This window comes from Dendropsophus ebraccatus, chromosome 6, assembly GCF_027789765.1.
Source record: "Dendropsophus ebraccatus isolate aDenEbr1 chromosome 6, aDenEbr1.pat, whole genome shotgun sequence".
NCBI classification, from domain to species: domain Eukaryota; kingdom Metazoa; phylum Chordata; class Amphibia; order Anura; family Hylidae; genus Dendropsophus; species Dendropsophus ebraccatus.
In genome coordinates, this window is record NC_091459.1 from 127062522 (window position 1) to 127085199 (window position 22678).

At 40.5% G+C, this 22678-nt stretch overlaps 1 protein-coding gene across 1 annotated transcript; it reads right to left on the minus strand.

Moving 5' to 3' along the window:
• Positions 1-630: 630 nt before the first annotated feature.
• LOC138795077 (cytochrome P450 2K6-like) lies at positions 631-14286 on the minus strand. Its single transcript, XM_069974030.1, has 9 exons — positions 14107-14286; positions 12469-12631; positions 11048-11197; positions 8474-8634; positions 7011-7187; positions 6519-6660; positions 5520-5704; positions 5087-5228; positions 631-819 (listed from the first exon to the last, which is right to left on the minus strand). Exons 1-9 carry the CDS (start codon positions 14284-14286, stop codon positions 641-643), a joined length of 1479 nt encoding a protein of 492 aa, XP_069830131.1. The 3' UTR covers positions 631-640.
• Positions 14287-22678: the final 8392 nt, after the last annotated feature.

Consider the following 22678-nt stretch of genomic DNA (forward strand, 5'->3'; position numbering starts at 1 on the left):
GACAGACACCTACAGCAACATGTAAAACACACCAGTCGATGAATCTCCCCCAGGCAGATCAATTAATGTAAAACAAGTAGCAAAAGACATTAATTCCAGTGCATGTGATTTAAGGAGAAAAAGTTTCATAAAGTTAAACAGATTTGTAAATTACTTTTATTTAGAAAAAGAAAAAAAAAAAAAAAAACAGTATTCAAGTACTTATCAGCTGCTGTATGTCCTGCAGGAAGTAGTGTATTCTTTCCAGTCTGACACAGTGCTCTCTGCTGCCATCTCTGTCCATGTCACAAACTACACAGAGTAGTAGCAAAACCTCAGGACAGTTCCTGTAAGAGAGGTGGCAGTAGAGAGCACTGTGTCAGACTACAAAGAATTTACCATTTCCTGCAGGACATGCAGCATCTGATAAGTACTGACAGACATGAGATTTTTGAAAAGAAGTAAAATTACAAAATCTCATTCAAAATTTGGGACTGTCATCTAAAATATAATATTTTTTGTTTCTTCAATTACACAGTCAAAAATCTTTATTATACACATAATTTACATTATTCAATATATCTACAAGATAATAAAAAAAAAATTATTTCTGCAACTCAACAGGATAACAAGACCTAGGCTTTGTAGCAGTAGAAACACCTCATCTGCGAGGGATTGCACAGATTTCATGGGGCAATGGGGCATTAGTGAACCCCACGGCAGGAGTGAGGTCCAGCTTTGCGCCTGGTGGGGCCTGGAATGTGAAGTTCTGGAGCAGGGTGGTGAAGAACAGAAAAAGCTCCATTTTTGCCAAGTTTTCTCCAGCACAACTTCTCTTTCCTGGATAAAATAGATTCAGTATAAAGGTCAGCCTTTAAAAATCACTAACAGAGGAGTAGGTATAGGGGGCCCAGAGTCTCCGCTCAACCAATCAGCTGATTGGGTCATTGTAAATAAGGAAGAGAAGATAGAAGACTTCACTTCGGGAAACCAGGATGGTACATATAACCCCCCCCCCAACAGAGCACATTGACGCTCCCAAGGCGTTAAGTGGTGATGCATAAGTTCAAGCATCCCCACTTAACCCCTTGAGGGCAAGATTGTTCATTCTGGCCCTAAGGGACTAAGTTATAATACATATCACCCTAAAATAACCTCCTGGGGACAAGAATATTCAGTATGGCCCCAACAGGTTAACCACTTAAAGACCGGACATTTCCATTTCAATTTCCATTTTGTTTTTTCCTTCTTGTGCTTAAAAGGCCATAGCCCTTGCATTTTTTCACCTAGAGACCCACATGAGCCCTTATTTTTTGCGCCACTAACCAATGACATGCTTAATTTTTACATAAAGTACACTGTTAGGCTGGGTTCACACTACGTATATTTCAGTCAGTATTGTGGTCCTCATATTGCAACCAAAACCAGGAGTGGATTGAAAACACAGAAAGGCTCTGTTCACACAATGTTGAAATTGAGTGGATGGCCGCCATTTAATGGCAAATATTTGCTGTTATTTTAAAACAACGTCCGTTGTATTGAAATAATGGCAGTTATTTACTGTTATATGGCGGTCATCCACTCAATTTCACCATTGTGTGAACAGAGCCTTTCTGTGTTTTCAATCCACTCCTGGTTTTGGTTGCAATATGAGGACCACAATACTGACTGAAATATACGTAGTGTGAACCCAGCCTAAAACAGAAAAATTTTTTAATGTGTAGTAAGATTGAAAAAAACTTTTTTTGTGCTTACGCTGTTTGCTCTAGGGTAAAACTGACTTTGTATACATGTACAGGTTGTTATGATTACAACGATATGTAACTTGTATAACTTTTATTTTTTTTGATGACTTTTAAAAAATTCAAACCTTTTTTTTAAAAAAAAATACATGTTCCTTAAAATTGCTCTATTACCATGCTTATAGCGCTTTTATCCTTTGGTCTATGTGTACTTTCTATCAGTATTTTGATTGCGCATATGTAACTTTTTGATCACTTTTTATTACAATTTTTCAGGATTTGATTCGACCAAAAATGTTAAATTTAACACTTTGGAATTTTTTTGCGCTTACGCTATTTACTGTGAGGGATCAGGAATTAGATAAATTCATATTTGGGGCAATTACGCACGCGGAGATACCAAACATGTTTATTTATTTTATTTCTTTATAAAATGGGGAAAGGGGGGGGGGTGATTTAAACTTTTATTAGGGTAGTTAGGGGATTAGGGGAGGGGATTTTTTTTCATTAATAATTTTTTTATTATTATTTTTTTTACACATATACTAGCAGTCCCCCTGGGGTAAGGGTTATTCATCTGGGGTCAGGGTTATTCCCCCTGGGGGACTCCTAGTATAACTACACTAATCTCTCATTGAGATATATGGAGTATAGATATACTGCATAAATCCATGAGATCAGTGTTCTATTGCCGAAAGCAATAGAATGCCGAGCCGTGATCAGAGCCATTACGGTGCGGGGATCGCTCCTCCGCAATCACGTCGCCGGGGGGGGGGGGGACTAGACCACCGGGGGCCAGCATGGCGGTCGGCCATACCCACTAATAGACGCAGTTCCGGGCTGCAGATAGCGCCCGGGATCGCGGTGGTTCAGAGCGGGGTCGTTGCGGGGCTCCCCTCTAAACGTCCTTAATGACGCAAGGGTGTACATTTATGCTCTTGGTCATTAAGTGGTTAAGTGGGAATTCTAAGCATCCTCACAAATCCTTTGGGGGCCAGGCTATAAGCAGCTATCTGTACAGATGCTGCATTCTGCAAGAAGCAGAATATTTGTCAAAATGATAGGTATTCTGCTCCTGCCTTTTTTTGTGTCTCTTTTTATTTTGTTGCTCAGATATTAGTATCCTGAGGACCACTTCAGATTTGATGGACTACGTTACCAGCAGATTTTTCTTTTTAATACAAATGGTCAATGAAGGATATGGGGGTGTTTTTATTTTTTTAAATTTACTTTACAGGCTTAATTGTGGAAGACATATGACAAATGGCATCCATTACTAAGCCTGGGCTCAGTGTTAGTCCAAAAAATAACTATACCTAAACCTCACATTATTACCCTACTACCCAGCACGACAGTGGTACAAGAGTACCACTCCTGGACTGGGTGGTAGCAGGCTGGTATTGTTAAATGGGGTCCCAAGCACCACCTGAAAAGTCAACCCTTATTAATAGAAGTGATCAGGAAGGTTCTTCATCCTGCAACCCCTTAGCTGCAGTTACAGGTCACACAATGGACAAAAAAACGCCTCTGGCCCTATTCACTGTGTAGTGTGAGTTACGTACAGCTGATCAGATAGGATGCTGGGTGTTTGCAAACTATATGTTAAGCAAGAGCAAAGCCGACCTTCAGGTAGGAGGCTTCCTGTGCTATGTTATGGGCTGGGCATTCTGCAACCGGCTGCTCAGTAAGCACAGACACAGGAGTCCTTGCTCCTTTACCAGGGAGGATATGCATCCTTAACAATACAACAAAAGCAATACATTAAAAGAAAACAATATATATTACAGTATTATTCCATATTTTGTACTAAAAAGAGAATTTTGTCTATATTAGCTGGATGTTAAAGGGGTACTCCAGGCCAATTACATAACTTAACACTGCACTTACAAAGGAAAGTTATATTACATTGCCATTTACACTCATTAGGACAGCTGTAATGTTACCCGTTTTTCAAAGAATCAAAGTCCCACAGGAAGTTCTGTAGTTCAGGAAGAAGGAAACACATCACGTCTCAGTGCTGTTCCACAGGTGCCATATTGAGACGTGATGTATTTCCTCTCTGTCACAGGGAAACCCGCCCCTCAGCACATCCTCTGCCCGCCCCACTACTCCTCTGCCTTCCCCACTCCTCCTCTGCCCGCCCCACTTCTCCTCTGCACGCCCCACTCCTCCTCTGCCCGCCCCACTTCTCCTCTGCCTGCCCCACTCCTCCTCTGCCCGCCCCACTCCTCCTCTGCCCACCCCACTCCTCCTCTGCCCGCCCTACTCCTCCTCTGCCCGCCCCACTCCTCCTCTGCCCACCCAGTTTTACAATACATACTATATTATCTGTCGGGCTCCCTCCTCTGCACGATCTCAGTCTCCTCTGCTTCTCAGTCATCCTGGAGATCTGCAGCTGCCTGCAGCATCAGATGTCACAGATCTAATAGGAGGCAATTGGCACCCTTTCAATGCCAGATGCCTGCTAGGAGATCACTGGTGTCTGATGCTACAGGATTCTCCTCCAGAGTGACTGAGAAGTAGAGGAGACCTCGGACACCAGATTCAGCTCTAACTCATAGTCCAGCAGCTGACAGCAAGCAGCAACATCTTCCTGGAGCTGAAAGGGTTTGTTTCAATGCTCCCTGGAAGATCCTGGCCAAGTTCAAGCTCCTGAAATATGTTGCTGCTTGCTGTCAGCTGCTGGACTATGTGTTATAGCTGAATCTGGTGTCTGAGGTCTCCCCTGCTTCATAAGCACAATAACCATCATCAAGTATCAGCATGGCATGATGGTGGGGGTTGTATGTGTGTAAGCTGGCGTTGCAGAGCTTCCAGAACTACTACCACCATCATTGTCTCTTGGACAAGATGCTGGTAGTAATTTTTCAAGCTGTGCAACTCTAAGTTGCACAACCACAGCCCTCAGCATCATGCCAAGTAGACAATGGTGGCTGCAGTTTTTATTCACTAGACACCCAAATAAGGGGGCTGGGTTGTCAGTATTTACCATTACTGCTTGTGTAGGGGACTAAGCTGTGCAGTGAGAGGGGAATAAATGGAGGGAGGCGGGGAATAGAGGAGCTAGGGATGGAGGGCGGGTTGTGGGCATGTTTGTGGGTGGGAGGAGGAGGTGGGAGGTTTACAGAGGCAGGCCAGGGGAACAAGGCATTATGGGGACTGTAGGAATATGCAGCACACAGACCCTGGTCCAAACAGGAAGCTGGATATGTAATCAGCAGCAACAGAGAACAGTGCCGGGGGCAGCCAGAGGGGGAAGAAATATGACAGAGAGGAAGCCAGTAACCATCCCCCAGTGTGTGAGTAGTCTAGATTTTACAGGGGGTGCCTGGAGTACTCCTTTAATCTCTCTCTATCCCTCTTACCTAGCGAGAATGGTATGAAGGCCTTGTTAGTTTTAAAATTTCCTTGTAAATCAAGAAAGTGTTCTGGATAAAATTCTTCTGGCTTCTCAAAGCAGGTTGCATCCTTAAGCACAGAGTGCAAGACTGGGATAACAAGTGTGCCCTGAAATAAAGTATAGTGTAAGTGTGAAGGTAAATAGATTTCAAAAGAAGTAGCTACAAAGAGTATCTCTCACTTAAGTGCATTACACCTATCACCCATTATTCTTTATGCAAAACATGCAATGCTTTATTTCTCCAGTGGAGGTGCTGTAGGGATATGAAACATTTGGCTCTATCATGAATTACAGCTGAATAAATAACATTTGTTTGCTGATACCCCTATGTAGGGTAATTACTACATAGTTGGATCATTTGGACATGCTATCTAAAAAAGTACTCTATTTCTCATCACCTTTGGAATAAAATAGCCCCTGAAGGTTGTGTCTCTAATTGCTGCATGCGGGAGGTTTCCAGGTAAGATATCCCCAAATCTTTGGATTTCATGAATGACGGCATCAGTATATGGCATTTGTTTCCTATGCTCCGCTAGTGGTTGAGCAGATCCAATAACATTTTCAATCTCATTTTGAACTTTTCCTGTTTAATATAAAGAAGATATATTTTTTTTTAAAGTTCTTAACCTACAATGCAAAACTACATTAGATATTCAACAATACTCTAAATTGCAACTTTTGTAAATGAACAACTCAAAGTACAAAATAAGAATTATTTTTCTGATGGAACCATAGATATATCATTTTGCATTATTCTGGAGTCTGGGGTAACTGCGGTGCCCTTTATGGTACCACAAAAAAAAATTGAATATGAATAATAGTTAAAAAAAAACTTTAAAAAATATTAAATAAATGTAGTATTGTTATGCCATAGAGTTTTGTTCTTGTTATCAAGTCCTCTTATCAATCATATATTTTTTTTTGTAAGAAGACAAGTATTTGGCAGCTGGTGGGTCAAGTGGCAGTGGCTGCATTCGTGCAGCGCACTGAAAATTTGATGCGAGAATGTAGAGCCATAGGCAAAGACACTACAGAGTATTTTAGCAGATTACACTGCAGAACTTTCAGCCTGAAATCTGCTGTAAACTCAGTAAATGTGAATGTACCCTTAGTGTGCGTTCACACTTACAGGATCTGCAGCAGATCTGCAGCAGATTTGATGCTGTGTTCAGTTATTTAAATGAAATCTGCTGCAGAAAATCAGCTGCAGATCCTGTAGGTGTGAACGCACCATTAAAGTGGATTAGTTAATACTGGTTTCATCTTACCTTATGGGCTGCCAGGAAACAAAAGAAAAATGAATGTGTTAAAACAACAATAAATAAATAAAAAAACATAATGCATTTATTTATTAAATTAAAAAATGTCTTTTTTAGGAATCAGATTTTTTTTCTTACTTTGTACTTCAGGATATTTCATCATCAATAGTAATCCCCACCGCAGAGTAGTTGAGGTGGTCTCCATCCCAGCGGCAAACAGGTCGGTCATCAATGTGCTTAAGTTTTTGTTATGAAAATATAACTCAGATTCAGTCTTTCCCTTATTAATAAAAAAGAGTATTTGTGGTTATTACCACTTAACGATACAGACCAAAACTGATAATTTATTCTTTGGACAAGATTATTCTTGTCTCATCTGCTTCTCAATGCACTTTTGACTATTGTCTAATGTATATATGAACCCCTGATTAAGGCGCAACTCAATAAAAACATGTCGGGTAGGTTGGATGAATTACAGAGAGTGTTCTAGAGTAACTCCTTAGCAGATGTCCACTTAAGAAATATGGCGTCATCCCTCTCCATTCACAGCCATAAGTGCTATACTGTATGTAGCCATTTTATAGAAAATTACGTGTGCATGGTCCTGCAACACCACAATGTTACATTTACCTCTTGTTGCTTAGCCAGGAAAGCGTCAATAAAACTCCTCTGATTGTTTACATCAAATTCTTTTCCCTGATACACGAATGTGGCCATCACAAAGTCTTTCATTTCTCTGATGTTTTTAGCCAGTTTTCTATGGCTCCCAGGCAGCCAGCCGATGAGAGTGGGATAACTGTTATACAGCTTCATATAAACACATGGTTGTTAATACAATATACTATCAATATCTAGGCAAACATTAAAGTCCGGCAATTTTTTTAATTAAAGTATTGTATTGCCCCCCCAAAAGTTATACAAATCACCAATATTCACTTATTACGGGAAATGCTTATTAAGTGCTTTTTTCCCTGCACTTACTACTGCATCAAGGCTTCACTTCCTGGATAACATGGTGATGTCACTTCCTGGATAACACGGAGATGTCACTTCCTGGATAACATGGTGATGTCACGCCCCGACTCCCAGAGCTGTGCGGGCTGTGGCTGCTGGAGAGGATGATGGCAGAGGGATGCTCAGTGTCCCTCCAGTGCCCTGTGTCCCTCAGTATCCCCCTGCCACTTTATGTGCATTTCCCATAATAAGTGTATATTGGTGATTTGTATAACTTTGGGGGGGGGCAATACAATACTTTAATAAAAAAATTTGCTGGACTTCTTCAAATCAATCTTATATAACCTATACAATCCAATAAATAACAGGTAAGCAAGCAACAAACTAGGGATTAGGATGAAACCAATGCAAGCATGTCGCTGTAATAGGTTGGTGGGTATGCTGGGTATGCTGATACTCATGATCAGATGATCATCTTCAGAGATATGGAGCAAGATGGTCTTAGCCTGTATGGACAAGTGGTTCAGTTGATCTGGGACTCCTATGCTGTGTTTACACGGAACGATTATCGTTCAAATTTGCACAACGATTCAATTTGAACCATAATAATGTAAACGCAGCAAACGATCAAATGTCAAGCGAGAATCGTTCATTTTGATCTTACAACATGTTCTTAAATCGTCCCTCGCAAAAAATTTGCAGATCGTTCCGTGTAAACAGTCATTCACCGATTTTACCTATGTGCGAGATAGGCTTAAGCGATCGCAATACAATTTTTCCATACAATATATTGTTCCGTCTAAACGTTGATCGTTATCAAAAACAAATCATTATTTCAAAATCGTTAATTGTACGATCGGGCGAATTATCCCTCCGTGTAAACGCAGCATAAGATGCATCCATGTAATTTCCCCCTGCTGTTCCCTTTGCATTTCCTTAGTGTTTCAAACATTTTCTTAAGAGTTTCAGGTGAACTGGACACCCTCCCCTCTGCTGAGCAGGGGGCACCTAGTTAAATATTCGAGTCTCCCATTGACTTTAACGGGGCTCGCTACTTGAGATTGACTGGAGTAACGAGTACTCGAGCATTTTAGTGCACGACCAGCTGCAAATCTAATATCATATTTGGAGAAACTTACCTTGACCATAGGACTTTCCATGATCCTGATATTTTCGTTAATCAAATTCATAAGCTTCAGTACTTTGGGGTCATCGTATTCAAATCTATGATCCAACAGTATGGACACGATTATGTTGGCTACAGCAGTGTTTATAATGGCCTGGTTATCAAAGGGTTTTCCTGAAATAAAATGATATTGTGATCAAGATTGAAATATTGCAGAGATTCAGAGAAATTGTTCTAAGCAACACGGAAAGGATGTTGACGCCACTAGTTTTCACCAAAGGTGGTCGCTAACCCTCCTACTACCGTAGGAGCATCTAACTTGTTATGACTGTCTATTAGATTGTACAGATGTCAAAATTTTACTGATCATAATTGCTTGTGGGTTTTTAGAGCAGTAAAAGGAGGTGTCCTGGAAATTAAAACTGGACATTAAGTGGGAACTAGGGATGGTCCGAACCCACCGAGGATAAACCCGAACGCTCGGCATCGGATTCCCGCTGTCTGCCCGCTCCGTGCAGCGGGCGGATACAGTGGGAGGACCGTTTGGAAAACTGGGATACAGCCTATGGCTATGGCTGTATCTCATTTTTCCAGGCGGTCCTCCCACTGGATCCGCCCGCTGCACGGAGCGGGTAGACAGCGGGAATCATTACCGAGGGTTCGGGTTCGTACGAACCCGAACCGAACTTGGTTCGGACCATCCCTAGTGGGAACCCCACCTCTCTGTTTAACTTTGTAATGAAACAGGAGGTCCGTTCAAGAAGGAAGCAGTCAAATTCTTTGTTCTCAATTCTTGCAATCTACAGTATATGTAATACTAGTGAGTACTGTGCTGTGTATTGTCCATAAAATGCTCTGCCCTGTGGACACAGCAGCCCTTTACTGGCTTCAGTTCCTCCTTATGCTGCTGTTCTCTGCCTTTTACTGTATGGTAAAGAAAACTGCACACCATTCATTCTGGACACAGTTTTCCTCCTGTTCTCATGCTCACTGAGGACCTTACTGATCATATTGTTATCTGTTATCCTATAGTTGGGTTATACTAAATGAGATAGCAAGATCCCTTTAAGGGCTCGGCCACACTAGTGTTTTTTTTTTTTTTTCTTCTAACGGATCCGTCCATATTAATTGAACGGATGAGCATAAACTGATGAGCAGACTGATGCAAACTGATTGCTAAATATTAATCTTTTTTTAATGATTGTATTTTGGATAAAAAAAAACCCTGACTTTTGTACATCAGTTTGCATCAGTCAGCATCCGTTTTTCTATCAGTTTATTTTTCTTCTTATCTTTCTTCCTTCTTCTACGCATGCTCAGTGAAAAAACTGATGAAAACTGTTAACTTGCAAACGGATGTGAACGGAAATAACTTCCGTTTAGATCCGTCCACTTTGATTCATTGAGAATAAGAGACGTTCCACCTGAAAGCCTTGGTTCAAGGACTCTGGCATCCTTTGAACTCCAAGACCACTTAGTATGATGTTCTTTCCTCCTTACCTAAGTACTAAAGATGCAGGGACTGACGGTATGGTCTACTTTTCAATGGTGGCACGCAAATGTCCGGTATCTCAACCCGATTCTCCCACTTGAAAGAAGAAATCCTTACTCCTCTTTTAGGTATCCTTATCTTTTGTGATATGTTTATGTTATTTGGTTCACCTTGTTTATGTGTTGTTTTCTATGTCCCACGATTGCTAGCCAATTGGAATTGAGTATTTTACCTGTCGCCCTCATGCTGAAGGCCTTGGCCTTTCTTACCAGTACTACAGCATTATATTTATATGTCTCAATATGTTTTTTTCTGTTACTTCTGTTAATGCTTAGGGGCTTAACTTCCCTTCTAAGAAAAATTAGCTTTGGAAGGAAGCGATGCATTCACAAACGGATATCCTCTCTATCCAGAAGACACATTTAAAAGCCCATGATACTAGCAGACGTAGACATAAGAGGTTCACGCATATTTTTTTCTTCATCAGCTCAAAAAAAGGAAGCAGGAGTTTCTATAGCTATTAAGGACACCTTGGCCTTTACGGTCACGAAAGAAATAATTGATGATACCGGTCGTTTTGTGATACTGTTACGTTTGATCAATGATGTACAATTTACTCTGGTATCAGTGTATAGCTCCAATACCAATCAGCAAACATTTTTAGGCCATGTTCCCACGTAGTAAGACACTGGCTTGGTCACGAAACGGCTGGTGTCAGAGAAGATCATCCCAGATGGTACTGCAGTACCGGCCGGATGTTCTTCACTGCCGCTGAATTTGGATGCGGGTGCATCAGTGTGCGCCTGCATCTGAATTCCCCGCTGCTCACAAAGGACTTTTACTAATTTTTACAAGTTAAGCACTTTTTGTCCACTTTCCCGAAACCTGAGGTTTTCTTTTTTGACTGCACTAAAAGTATGTTGGTTTTATTTCAAAACCCAATAAAATATTTGAAATAGAAAAAAAAGAAAAGTGGAATCTGATTGGTTGCTAGGGGCGACTAAGACAATTCTACTTTACACTAGTTTAATACATCCCCCCCTAAGTTTTTTTCTTATTCCTTTTTACCTTTGATAGAATATATGATGACCTTACCTCCATAAGATCTTATTGCCTGAATCAAATGTTCACATTCTTCAGCAATCTTATTTTCTATGGTCTTCTTTCCCATCCCAAAATCTCGTAATGTGGATAGAGTGAATTTCCTCATTACTTTCCAGTTATCTCCATGAGAAAAGAGAACACCTGGAAAAAGTAAGTACGTTCAAGATTAGAATACAGACATACTGTAAAGAATCATATCTAATGCTGCCCCCATATTCTACAATGGTGATCCTTAATCTTTACTATGACCACTTTGATCACACATTTTCGTCCCCCCCCCACCCCCGTTCACTTTGTACCCACTCCTGGTTTTGGGTAAATTATTGACCAAAATGAGCTCCAGAAGACCTAAAGAAGTTCATGAGAAAACTATAATGGATGATATTAAATCATTTCCTCATTTTTCTCTAGGACTTGTGTGAACATTTTTTGTAGATTCCACTTCTGTCCCTCACGCAATCTTAGATCCTCCAATGACCTCTTTTGGCACTCCCGACTTGTTCATACCGCACACAAAGGCCTCCAAGATTTTGCCCAAGCACTAAGCTCCTCTCTGATTCTCCCTAATCCTTAACAGTTTGTCCAGCCATGTACATATTTATTGGATACAGCATGCACATGGGGGATGCACAAGCTAAGTGCTTTCATCATGGTCCATAACCCTTTAATTATGCTTGTTTCTAAAGCTTGATTTTACATTACATAGTCTGAGCATTAACATCTCCCACTATAGGGCAATCTTTTCATAGGGATTTATAAATGTACATAGAACTATATAAAGATGCATGCATTTAGCTATAGGCAATGTTCACACAGCGTAAAAGTACGGCCGTACGCTGCATGTTCTTCTATGGGATCCCAGCCGGAGCGCATACACAAAGTATACGCTCCGAACGGGATCCCAAGCGGCGCCGCAAAGAACTGACATGTCAGTTTTCTACAGCCGCTATTCATTGAATAGCGGCCGTAGAAAACCATGTCAGTTCACACTGTGGAGCGAGCGGTTGCTTGCTTCACAGTGTGCTATGGGAAGTTCTGATGTGGGCGTGTGCCGTTGCGCCCGCATCAGAACTCTGCAGCCGTAAAGATAATCTGGGATGATCTTTGCAGAGACCGGCCATTCTGTGACCCGGCCAGTTCACGGAACGGCTGGTCCAATACGCCATGCGAACATGGGCATAGGCGGAAATACTGTAACAAAATTCAGCAAATACTGATAAGAAGAGGAAGAGGAAATCCCATAAACCACCTTGGTGACCCCACTGTGTAACAAAACTTCTGGTTCTGGTTCTGTAAACTTTTCCCCCATAAACCAAGATATCCAATAGTCCAATATATACCCAAGAACTGAGTTGTCAGAAAATTTTATATTGGCCCATTTAAGTACAATTAAGTAGCTGAGAAATATTTACCATATCCAGCAGCAGTTATTTGGGTGATAGGTTCATCCGGTCTACCGGAAAATTCTTCCCCATAGTTCATGAGAGCGTCTTTCACCATCTCATAACCACACAGGATAACCAACTTTGTTTGGCCAATCTGGACACTGAATATCGGGCCAAACTTCTTGGATAACTAAAAGCCAAATAAAAGTCGGAACTTATTAACTATCCAATAGTTATTCTACAGCAGAGACTAAAACATTTTATATTAAAGAAGTCTGGGGTCAGACATTTTATTTATTCATTTATTTTTTGTCTATATACAACCACATTATAGTTATATTTACAGCAGCCAGACCACTGCCTTTAGAGCTGAGTGGTGGTCAGAAACTTAGACCATGGGAGAGAAATGGAAACATATCAGGAGAAGGAGGCACATTTTCTAAATGAATGTGTGAATGTGAAAGGGTTTTTTTTCATAAGAATATTTCTTTGTTGCTTTTTTCACTGTAAATACAAGTTGGAATATGCAAAAATACAAAAGAGTCCGGTCTTCACGCTACATCGCTGGTAAACGCCACATGTCCCATGAGACTCCCACTCACACCAGGCCGCAAGCCAGCAACGTCCGGACACCCTATGTAGCGCATCCACATTTGATTATTCAATACAAAATTTTAGAGAAAAGCATATATAATACCAACATTAGGCAGAAAGATACCAATAACAATATAATCGCTTATAATTATGACATAATACTGTTTACCCGATCTGTTTCATTCATCAAGATGATAAAATACACAAATTCATAATGAAGAAGAGAATGTGAAAGGTTTTTATATTGATAAATACTACATATATTAGTTAAGAGAGAGCGAGAGAGAGATACCCCTTTAACTAATGTTTTTTTTTTTAACCGCCTGCACCTATTTATGTGATATGTCTTTAAAAGCAAATTGTTGATCCTGCTCTTTGTAACTAATATATTTGTTTTGATTATGAGAGTCAATGCCCTCCTCAGTACTCCATGACCAAGGACCAGTAATGTTTTAAAGTTTGACAGGTAAATAGATGATAGATAGATAGATAGATAGATAGATAGATAGATAGATAGGAGATAGATAGATAGATAGATAGATAGATAGATAGATAGATAGATAGGAGATAGATAGATAGATAGATAGATAGGAGATAGATAGATAGATAGATAGATAGATAGATAGATAGATAGATAGATAGATAGGAGATAGATAGGAGATAGATAGATAGATAGATAGATAGATAGATAGATAGATAGATAGATAGATAGATAGGAGATAGATAGATAGATAGGAGATAGATAGTAGATAGATAGATAGATAGATAGGAGATAGATAGATAGATAGATAGATAGGAGATAGATAGGAGATAGATAGATAGATAGGAGATAGATAGATAGATAGATAGATAGATAGATAGATAGATAGGAGATAGATAGATAGGAGATAGATAGATAGATAGATAGATAGATAGATAGATAGATAGGAGATAGATAGATAGATAGATAGATAGATAGGAGATAGATAGATAGATAGGAGATAGATAGATAGGAGATAGATAGATAGATAGATAGATAGATAGATAGATAGATAGATAGATAGATAGATAGATAGATAGATAGAAAATTACCTCAAAAAATGATTTATGGGGTTTCGATAGATTAATCACATTCATGTTCCCAATAATGGGTAAGGGTTTAGGTCCTCGGGGCAAATGTTGGTACTTGTTTTTCTTGCTGTTGAAAACATTGACTATAAATAAGAAGACAACGACAGACAGAAGAATGGCGACCGGATCTATTGCCAACATGATGACCTAGAAAAGGGCAAAAAATATAAATATTTTTAAGAAGACAAGGCAACTATCAAAACTAAAAAACACAAATTATGAACAATATGCGTTTTTATTTTCAGAGATCATATTTCATCTGCAGGAAACAGGTGTGAGACAGGGAAACTGTTGTGGGCATGCTCTGTAACATGTGCAGGAGTCACTGTGTGGGGAGGAAGCATTACAGTACAGCATAGAAATGTTCAACAGAGAGTTGGGCTGTGCTCTCAGCAGACTGACTGTTCCTCTGTCCTCAGGACCTATTTATAGGTTCTCAGCGCCCAACACTCAGTATTTCAACTGGATGCAACAGGGATTAAACAGGGGAGTATTATTATTATTTATTATATCCCCTTTAACCTTATCTTCTCTCAACTGCAAGACACTATGACGGACAGGTTTCCTTGCCTCTCTAACCAGCTACTGTATTTTAGAAGCATAAGAGTGTTCCCTAACATATACATGCAACATATACCACTAAAGGCTTCCACTTTATAGCCATGCCGTGACGTACAGTATATTTGCAATTGGTGAGAATGCAAAACTAAACACTGCATGCTATTAGTGTTTGTGGTGGCCATCTGTATAATAAAAGCACAATCTACTACACTGTATAGTAAATAAAGAAGGTACGTCAGCACATGCCACCTCGATGGAGGCCAGAAGGAAACTTCTGGCACATACGGAAAGTGTGTTTACCCTAACCTGGTGTATAGTCACATACTGAACAGACAAACCACACACTTCAGCCCCTTATTCACACATTTACACCATACCTGCCTGGATCTCTGGAACTTCTTACTCCACAGTAAGTAATAGTGGAGGAGGCAGCTTATATAGCAACAGACTGAGACGTCAAATGCAGAGTTGAACCTCAGTACAGTAACAGTAATGGATGTTATCATCGATGTGTTGATATACTATTTATCTGCTGTTTAAAGTTCTTTTAGAGTAGGATGCCTGGATGCTAAAGGTCAGCAGCTGCTCATTGGTGATCCAGGTCAAACAAGTGCCTACACGTCAGATAATTATTCTGCAATCCTCGGTCTCCTTGGTTTCCCGCTGTTCTTCACATTTATTCAGTTATTCAGCAGCAACATAGAAAAAAATTCAAACCAGTAAGAATGAATAAATAGGGACCAGCACCACCGTATTCACAGCGAGCGGCAGGGGCGCTACCAAGCGACAACCTTGTTAGAAACTGGAGTAATTAATAGAGACTAAAGCGGTACTCAGCGTATAAAGTAACAGTTCATTGATGGCAATCTTGTACAAGAGATGATAGAATGGCGGCACTCACCATACTTTCTCTTCAGACTTTATTGAAGTTCTCAGATACATGGAGATAACACTGGAAGAACACACAGGTGAGGGAGGGTGTTTTTTAAAATTTTTTTATGACAAATATATTTTTTTATTTTTTTAAAGCGACGTCCGTTTTGTGCACAAGCTCACTTCACCAGTGTGAAGCCGCGATAAAGTGCGCTTGCCTCTCCATGCTCCCAGTCTCCTCCTGCCTTCTTTTCCCGGCCAGTGATTGGCTGTGAGCAGCCTATCAGCTCAGGGAAGCTGCGGCATACGGTGACGGGAAGAAAGCAGAAGGCAGGAGCGTGGACAGGTAATGTATTAATAGTTTATTGAATTCTCAACGAGGTCAGCGGACGATGACTCCAGCCACACAAGTCAACCTTGCTATCCCAAATTTCTTAACAAGAGCAATCTCCGCCTTCTGTGACATTAAGAAACCAACAAAGGGGAGGGGGCAACCTGTTCTAGGACTGGGGGGGGGGGGGGGTGTATACGGTACACTTTGTTGGTATTGTTATGTGTTATCTTTGTTTTTTTTTATAATGGTTGAAAGAAATTTAGATTTTGCCCTAGGCAGCAGAAAACCCATTATTGGTCCCCTGGACAGATTTGTATTGGATAAATGAGGTACAATAACATATATATTAACTAAAAATCTGATTACTGAAATATACTTTCTGAAAGGAAAAGAAACCTACGATCTATTAAATGCAACCAAATGGAAAGAACTAATATAATATGGCATTACTGAAATATGATGCACTTTTGGTGGATTATGCATATAGGAATTTCTTGTTAGCTGAGCTGCTATACCACACATTAAGTCAGTACCAGAGTGGTGCTCAAAAAAGGCTCCCATTTTTTTTTTTTTTTTTAATCCTGGATAACCACTTTAAGGGGGAAAACTGTTAGGTTTACTTTTATTTTTTTCTTATGTCTAAATTGGCTTTTGTTAGCTGTCATTGACTGAACTTTACTACTGGCAGTCTATAAGCTTGCACTCTTAGCCCAGATGAGCTGTATATGTTGTATATTATGTTTTTTCTATGCTTCTTGAACTTGGGGCTGAGCACTATAAATAGTTTGCCTAGTCTGGGCCATAGGGCATGTAGACATTGTACGCCATAAATGACTGATAGGTGAGGATTTGCCCTCTGCACTGTGAGTGTGTTTCTCCCCTGATCCCAGTTCAGCAATACATTGCCGCGGCTATATTCCTCTATAGATTCCTCCACTGTTAGTCTTAGAACACATTGACTTACCATCCAGTGCAGAGATAACACCCGGTCACTCGTCCTTCTCTCTGTTTATGAAATAAACTGGTTTTACCAGCTAAAATGTAAATTTTTTGGTGACGTCACCTGTATAGTATACTCTGGTTGGGGACTTCATGTTGAACTGTCTTTTTGTCTATTGCAACAGTTCTTGCTTTTGTCTCATTCATACACATAGCATCAATGCTAAGGCTGCTCATTTTATTGCTTGTGGCACATAAACAAAGAAGGTAATACTATGCAAAATATATTCCTGTAACAGAAATGCCTGACCAGAGTTCAGCGATGTCTGTTGCGGCACCTGGAATGCCGCTCCACACTCCCAGGGGTATTTCCTGGTAGCCGCACACTGCAGTGTGTCCTGCCTCCCGGCTCCAGTGCCATTACAGATATATAGCAACTAGGGATGTTGTAGGGCCCGAGTTGACCTGCCAGTCAAAACCCATTGCTGTAGGGTTTTGACTGGCAGGTTCCCTGGTTTTGTGTTGTACATGTGTTCGGCTACAGATCAGGGGTCGGCCCAATCACCTTTTGGACCAGGTTCCTGATTTCTTTTTAAAAGGTTTCAGTGTCCATTTTACCTTGCTGGCTATTAGACTAGGTCACCTAGCTTGCTGGTATTCCCTGTGTCGTCTTCTGTGTTTTTTTTTGTCATTATCTGACCCCGGCCTCTATGTTCTGCTTATCCTGGTTTTTCACCCACCCTAACCCTTTGGCCTGTGACCTGACTATCCTCTTGATTACATCTCTGTACTTCTGCTGTCTGCCAATTGTGACCTTGGCTTGCTTAACCTTCTTTTGTGTGTGTCTGTCTTGTCCATGTTTTGTGTGCCACCTATTACAGATAAGGGCCTGGCACCCAGTTGCCTAGGACTGACAATGATGCAGGGACAGTATGCAGGGACAGTGGTTGAGGATCAGTGCAGGTTCCACTGTCTGTGTCTTCCTCATTCCTCCCCTCACCAGTCAGTACTTAGATTCCTGACAATTCTTTATTTAACATCTCTAGGGTGGAGAAAAATCCCATTGCGGTCCCCTTTTTTAAAAAAAAATAAATAAATAAAATTCTGTTCATATTAAAATGTATTTCTTTTACCTTTGTGCCACTGAGAAAAATTGGAGTGTAATTATGGTAATGTTTATGAAATCCTTCACATTTGGGTATTGCATAAGTTATAGCAAAAAGTGATACACTGCTTGCTTCTTGCATCATTTGACAATGTGTCATCTCTTTTCCTGGTTTTAATATTGCACATTCCTTATGGCTATAAAAACACACACTAAGCACGTGCTGCTTGTCACATGACTTTACTGACAATAATAATAGAATCTTTACCTCTCCTCCAGTTAGCTCACCTTTACTCTATTAGATAGTAATGTATCTTTTAAAGGAAAATCTCACCTGTTCTCGGTTCTTAATACTCAGAATTATTCACAGGAGGGAGGACTTCAGACCATGTCGGACAGGCTAAGGGTAGTAGGTCAGGTCTGGCAATGGGAATTCTGGTAGGGTTCACAGAAGGTCAGTGCACCAGTGCACCAATCTACCCCAGCCTGCGTGCCCCTCCTAATGAATATTGGGGCACTGCTCTGCAGTGATGGTGGTGATTGGTGCACTGAGGGTGGTAGTCCTGCCTTCAGTGCCCAAACTACCTAATTATATAATAAAATACATATTTATGGCACTGAGGATTGAGGAAAAATAATTAACTCAAACCTTCCTGGTGTGTGCTTATATGTCAAACATGTACAAATTGTCTCCAAATCCTGTGATATGATAGTTTTAATCACTATAATGTGCCTCTTTACTGAAGCTAAAAGACATGAACTACAGTAGATTAAGGCTAATTTCACACACCATCAAAAAGATGACCGTTTTCATTGGAAGGTTGGCATCTAATGGCAAATAATGGCCTTTATTAGCCATTACATGGCTGCCAAAACAATAACAGCTGGCATTTTGACAGTGTGTCACAGTGTGTGAAGCCTAAATGAAAGACTTATTAAGATTAGACAAACACAGATTTTTTTTTTTAAAAAAAGACCATACGTTGTATTTGATACTGCCAAATTCACTTTATTGGAACAAAGCTGGACATACCACAGGTGACCTGTGAACAGCTGCATTGTTCTATTAAGTACAAAGCCATATTTATTTATTTTTAATATGGGAAAGCACAAGCCATGTAGTGTAGCAGAGTTTTCCTATGTAGTATTTGAAAAAAAAAAAAAAAAAATATATATATATATATATATATATATATATATATATATATATATATAATTTTGCTAAGTTAAGAGTTGTAGTATACAGGTTAGTTGATAACAGCTCAATGTCCGGCCTCATTCCATGTTTGCTTAGTATCTGGTAAAACAATAAAACCTTCTATCTTTATCTCCACCATACTGTATTGACAACTGTTGTACTGCCTTTTTACTCTTCAAGTACACACCAATTCAGACCTTAACCTCATTTTTTTTTAATAGAGTTAAGTGTGATTGTGTTTTCTGGGTTACCAAATTAGAGCTGTACTTAATTTAGATAATATAAAGTAATATCAGAATACAACTGTAATGTCCCACTGGGATTCCTGCGCAGCCTGCGCTTGAATGTTTTTGACACATGGCTTGTTTTATATGTTCTGCATTGATTTGCTTTATTATATATTGCTATTTATATTGTTAAAATGGTGGTGTACTAGCTAATAAAACTGTGAGTAATAAAGAGTTAACATGTTCAAGGGGAGTTTGCTCTGGTTCAAGAGGAGATCTAGGGGGCAAGACTGCAGTCAGGGAGTAAACCAGGGAGAAGGTGCCGATTTTTCCTTTCTCACTGGCGTATGCCTGCCGTATCCCCCGCTCACCTGGTGGGCGGGCAAGGCAAGGCGGGGAGGAGGCGTGGCTTGGCAGAAATTGTGGCAGAAATCTACACCTGTTCAGGCGCGGCTCAGCTCCGATTCACTAAGAAGTGTGTCCCAGAGGGAAAATTGGGGTCAGGACCTAATATAAGACCCTAGTTTCTGTGAGGAGAAATCTTACCTAAATCAAAAAACATTGTTGGTTACCCATCCAGACATCTGTCTGTTTTCCAGTCCATGCTTTGTGCCTCTTTGTGGATGAACTTGCTGCTCACCGTAATGCCATGTGGACACAACATATGTTTAGCATAAATCAAAGCCGTTGTTGCAATTTGCGAATTATCTGTGATTTATGCTAAACATATGCTATATTTGAAACAAAGGGGTTATGTGTGAGATCAACTAATAGAGAGTCTAACGAGGTAAGCCTGTGATTCTCCTATACCCAAGGAGATGGTAATGACAAGTAAAAAAAAAAAGAGAGGGACAGGTCCTCCAGGAAGATTATGAGACAGATTGTAAATGTAAATGTAAATGGAGATAGTAATAGGTCATATAAAGCATACATTTATTTACTATGCAAGTCATTGCTAATAATAAAATATATAAAATAATAGATCATAAGAATAATCGTAAGATATTGGAAACAATTGTAAATTACACATAGACAAAAATACTTTTATGAAAAAGGCCCTAAAATCGAAAAAGGTAAAAATAAAGATACAAAATTGTAAAAAATTGTAAAAATTAGAACCAAAAACCAGCAGACCTCGGGGTGATCAGCCCTAGGGTTGTTGGAAAATAGTGAAAATATAAATAGGATTATCAATAATGTATTTGGCCGTAAGTGGACTGTTATGCAAATGCGCAGATGGTGTATATACAATACATAGAGCCCGTTATTGAAAGCGTCCTTTGATGAGGTAAGATCTGCAGTGTGCAGTGAGAGTCATTAAACGGGTAATGGCCGGCTTTGTAAAAGAAGTTCAGGTGTAGGTAAATGTAGCTCGGCACAGTTATCCAATAAAATCTTACTGATTGTAGTAAGTTAATGGTGCTACGAGCACCGCTCACCCGTCTAGCGGCTTTAGGATCCCCATGCGGTGTCAGGCCGATGGAGTATCCGGGTATGTGCTGCTGGTGGTAAGTGTTCTCCCTGGTTGCTCTCGGCACTTTTGTCTCACGAGTGCACCGGGTTAGGACTCCTTTATAGTGGAGAGAGGTTGCACATGCGTATTGTGCTTTGTTGACCGCCGAACCTCGTGGGTATTTTGGCGGTGAGTCCACTTGTGTGTTTGTGTGGTTTAGACTGAGATGGACGCGTTTCAAAGTCTCCTTAGACTTTTTCTTCAGCAGCAAATTGATTATCAATATATATATGTGATGGCTGACTCCTCGCCCGATCACACGTGCCGGCTCCTGGTGCTTCCTGGTGTTCCCGCCTGGCATGTGTGATCAGAGAGCGGCACCAGGCGGGGAGTCAGCCATCACATAGTGGAAAGTTTGGCCGGAGGAGGAGGTGGGAGCAGAGGGGGATGAGAGCTACACAGAGATGAGCGGCTCCCCCTGCGCCCATCAGCAGCAGCGGTGGCGGCGATATAACCCAGCTACTACTCTCCCATCACCATAAGAGTAGTAGTTGAGTGTAGTCCAGAGCGGCGGGTGTTCGGTAGCGGCGGGCGGCAGTTCGGCGGGCTTACTGTTATGTACTGATTGATTACATTTATGGAATACTTTGGGGAGCAAGGACACTTCCATAAATGTATTCAATCAAAAACACTGTATACTGTATTACATTTACATACGCATCCATTGTAATTCCAATGGAGTGTCCAGCAGGGGCGCACTATATATAGAAGTCAAGGGTACTCATTGACTTCTATATATAGTGCGCCCCTGCTGGTGATCCATTGTAATTACACCCCCGGTTCGTGACGTCATCTTTTTTCTTAGAGAATCTGAAGTCTACCTGATCTACTAAATTAAGGGAAATAGCCCTATATGTGCATTTCCCATAATTAATGTACATTAGAAATTTGTCTAACTTTCCGTAAGTAATAACATATTAAAAATAGTTTTGGCTGGACTTCTCCTTTAAGGGGCCATTTATCCTGTATGTCCACAATATAAGGTGTAGCCCACAATGTACTGTGGGCTACACCTCAGAACTCCAGACATTTTAGTTTATTATGATGCCGAAACTCCAAAACTGTTAAAATCTTTGCGCTGCTGTACTGACACAGTGATAAGTCATACAATTGGTTAGGATTAGAGATGAGCGAAGCAGCCATAAATTCGTTTCCCGAGCTTCGTGATTTTTCAGTCAAACTTGTTAAGATTTGCAAATCGAACCTTAACAAATTTCATTAAAATGGCCAAAACTATAGTAGCTACAGTACTGGCATTATTACAGAAGGGAGAATTTTATAAAGCATGTCGTGTAAAAGTGTCAAAAATCATAAAATAATAATAAAAAAAAAAATGTCAATCAGCCAGTCACGCATCCAATTTCTGCCATTCCTCCCCTCTCTGTCCCTATATCAGTCTGTTACTCTCTCCCTGCTCTGCTGTAACTGCCTGCTGCCATCCTGCTCTCTCCTCCACACACAGCCGACTGACCCCTTCTGTTACCGAACCGCCTTATATAGAGGGCTGACATCACAGAGGGCATTGGCTGGGCCCTAGGAATTATGGTTAATCTCTTCCTCCCGCCCAGTGACGCTCCAGACAGCATGTGCAGCCGCCTTTTTTTTTTGAGAATTTTCTTAACGAATCCAAGTGAATTCACTTTTCAGAACAAATCTAATTGACAGCGTGATTAACAGCGAATCTTGATTCGCCATATTTGCTTCACTCATCTCTAGTTAAAGGAGACCCCCGTGCCAAGGGTGACAGGCTCTCGACCCCAGCTAAATCCCCTTATACTTACCT

Bases quoted from the DNA above. Each gene is read 5' to 3' on its own strand.
- LOC138795077 (XM_069974030.1), bottom strand. From the start codon at position 14,286: ATGTTGGCAATAGATCCGGTCGCCATTCTTCTGTCTGTCGTTGTCTTC. The intron at 6,661-7,010 runs GTAAATGTAACA...TTTATTAATAAG, and splicing joins TCCTGGCTAAGCAACAAGAG to GGAAAGACTGAATCTGAGTT. The intron at 5,229-5,519 runs GTGATGAGAAAT...ACTTTATTTCAG, and splicing joins GGGGCTATTTTATTCCAAAG to GGCACACTTGTTATCCCAGT.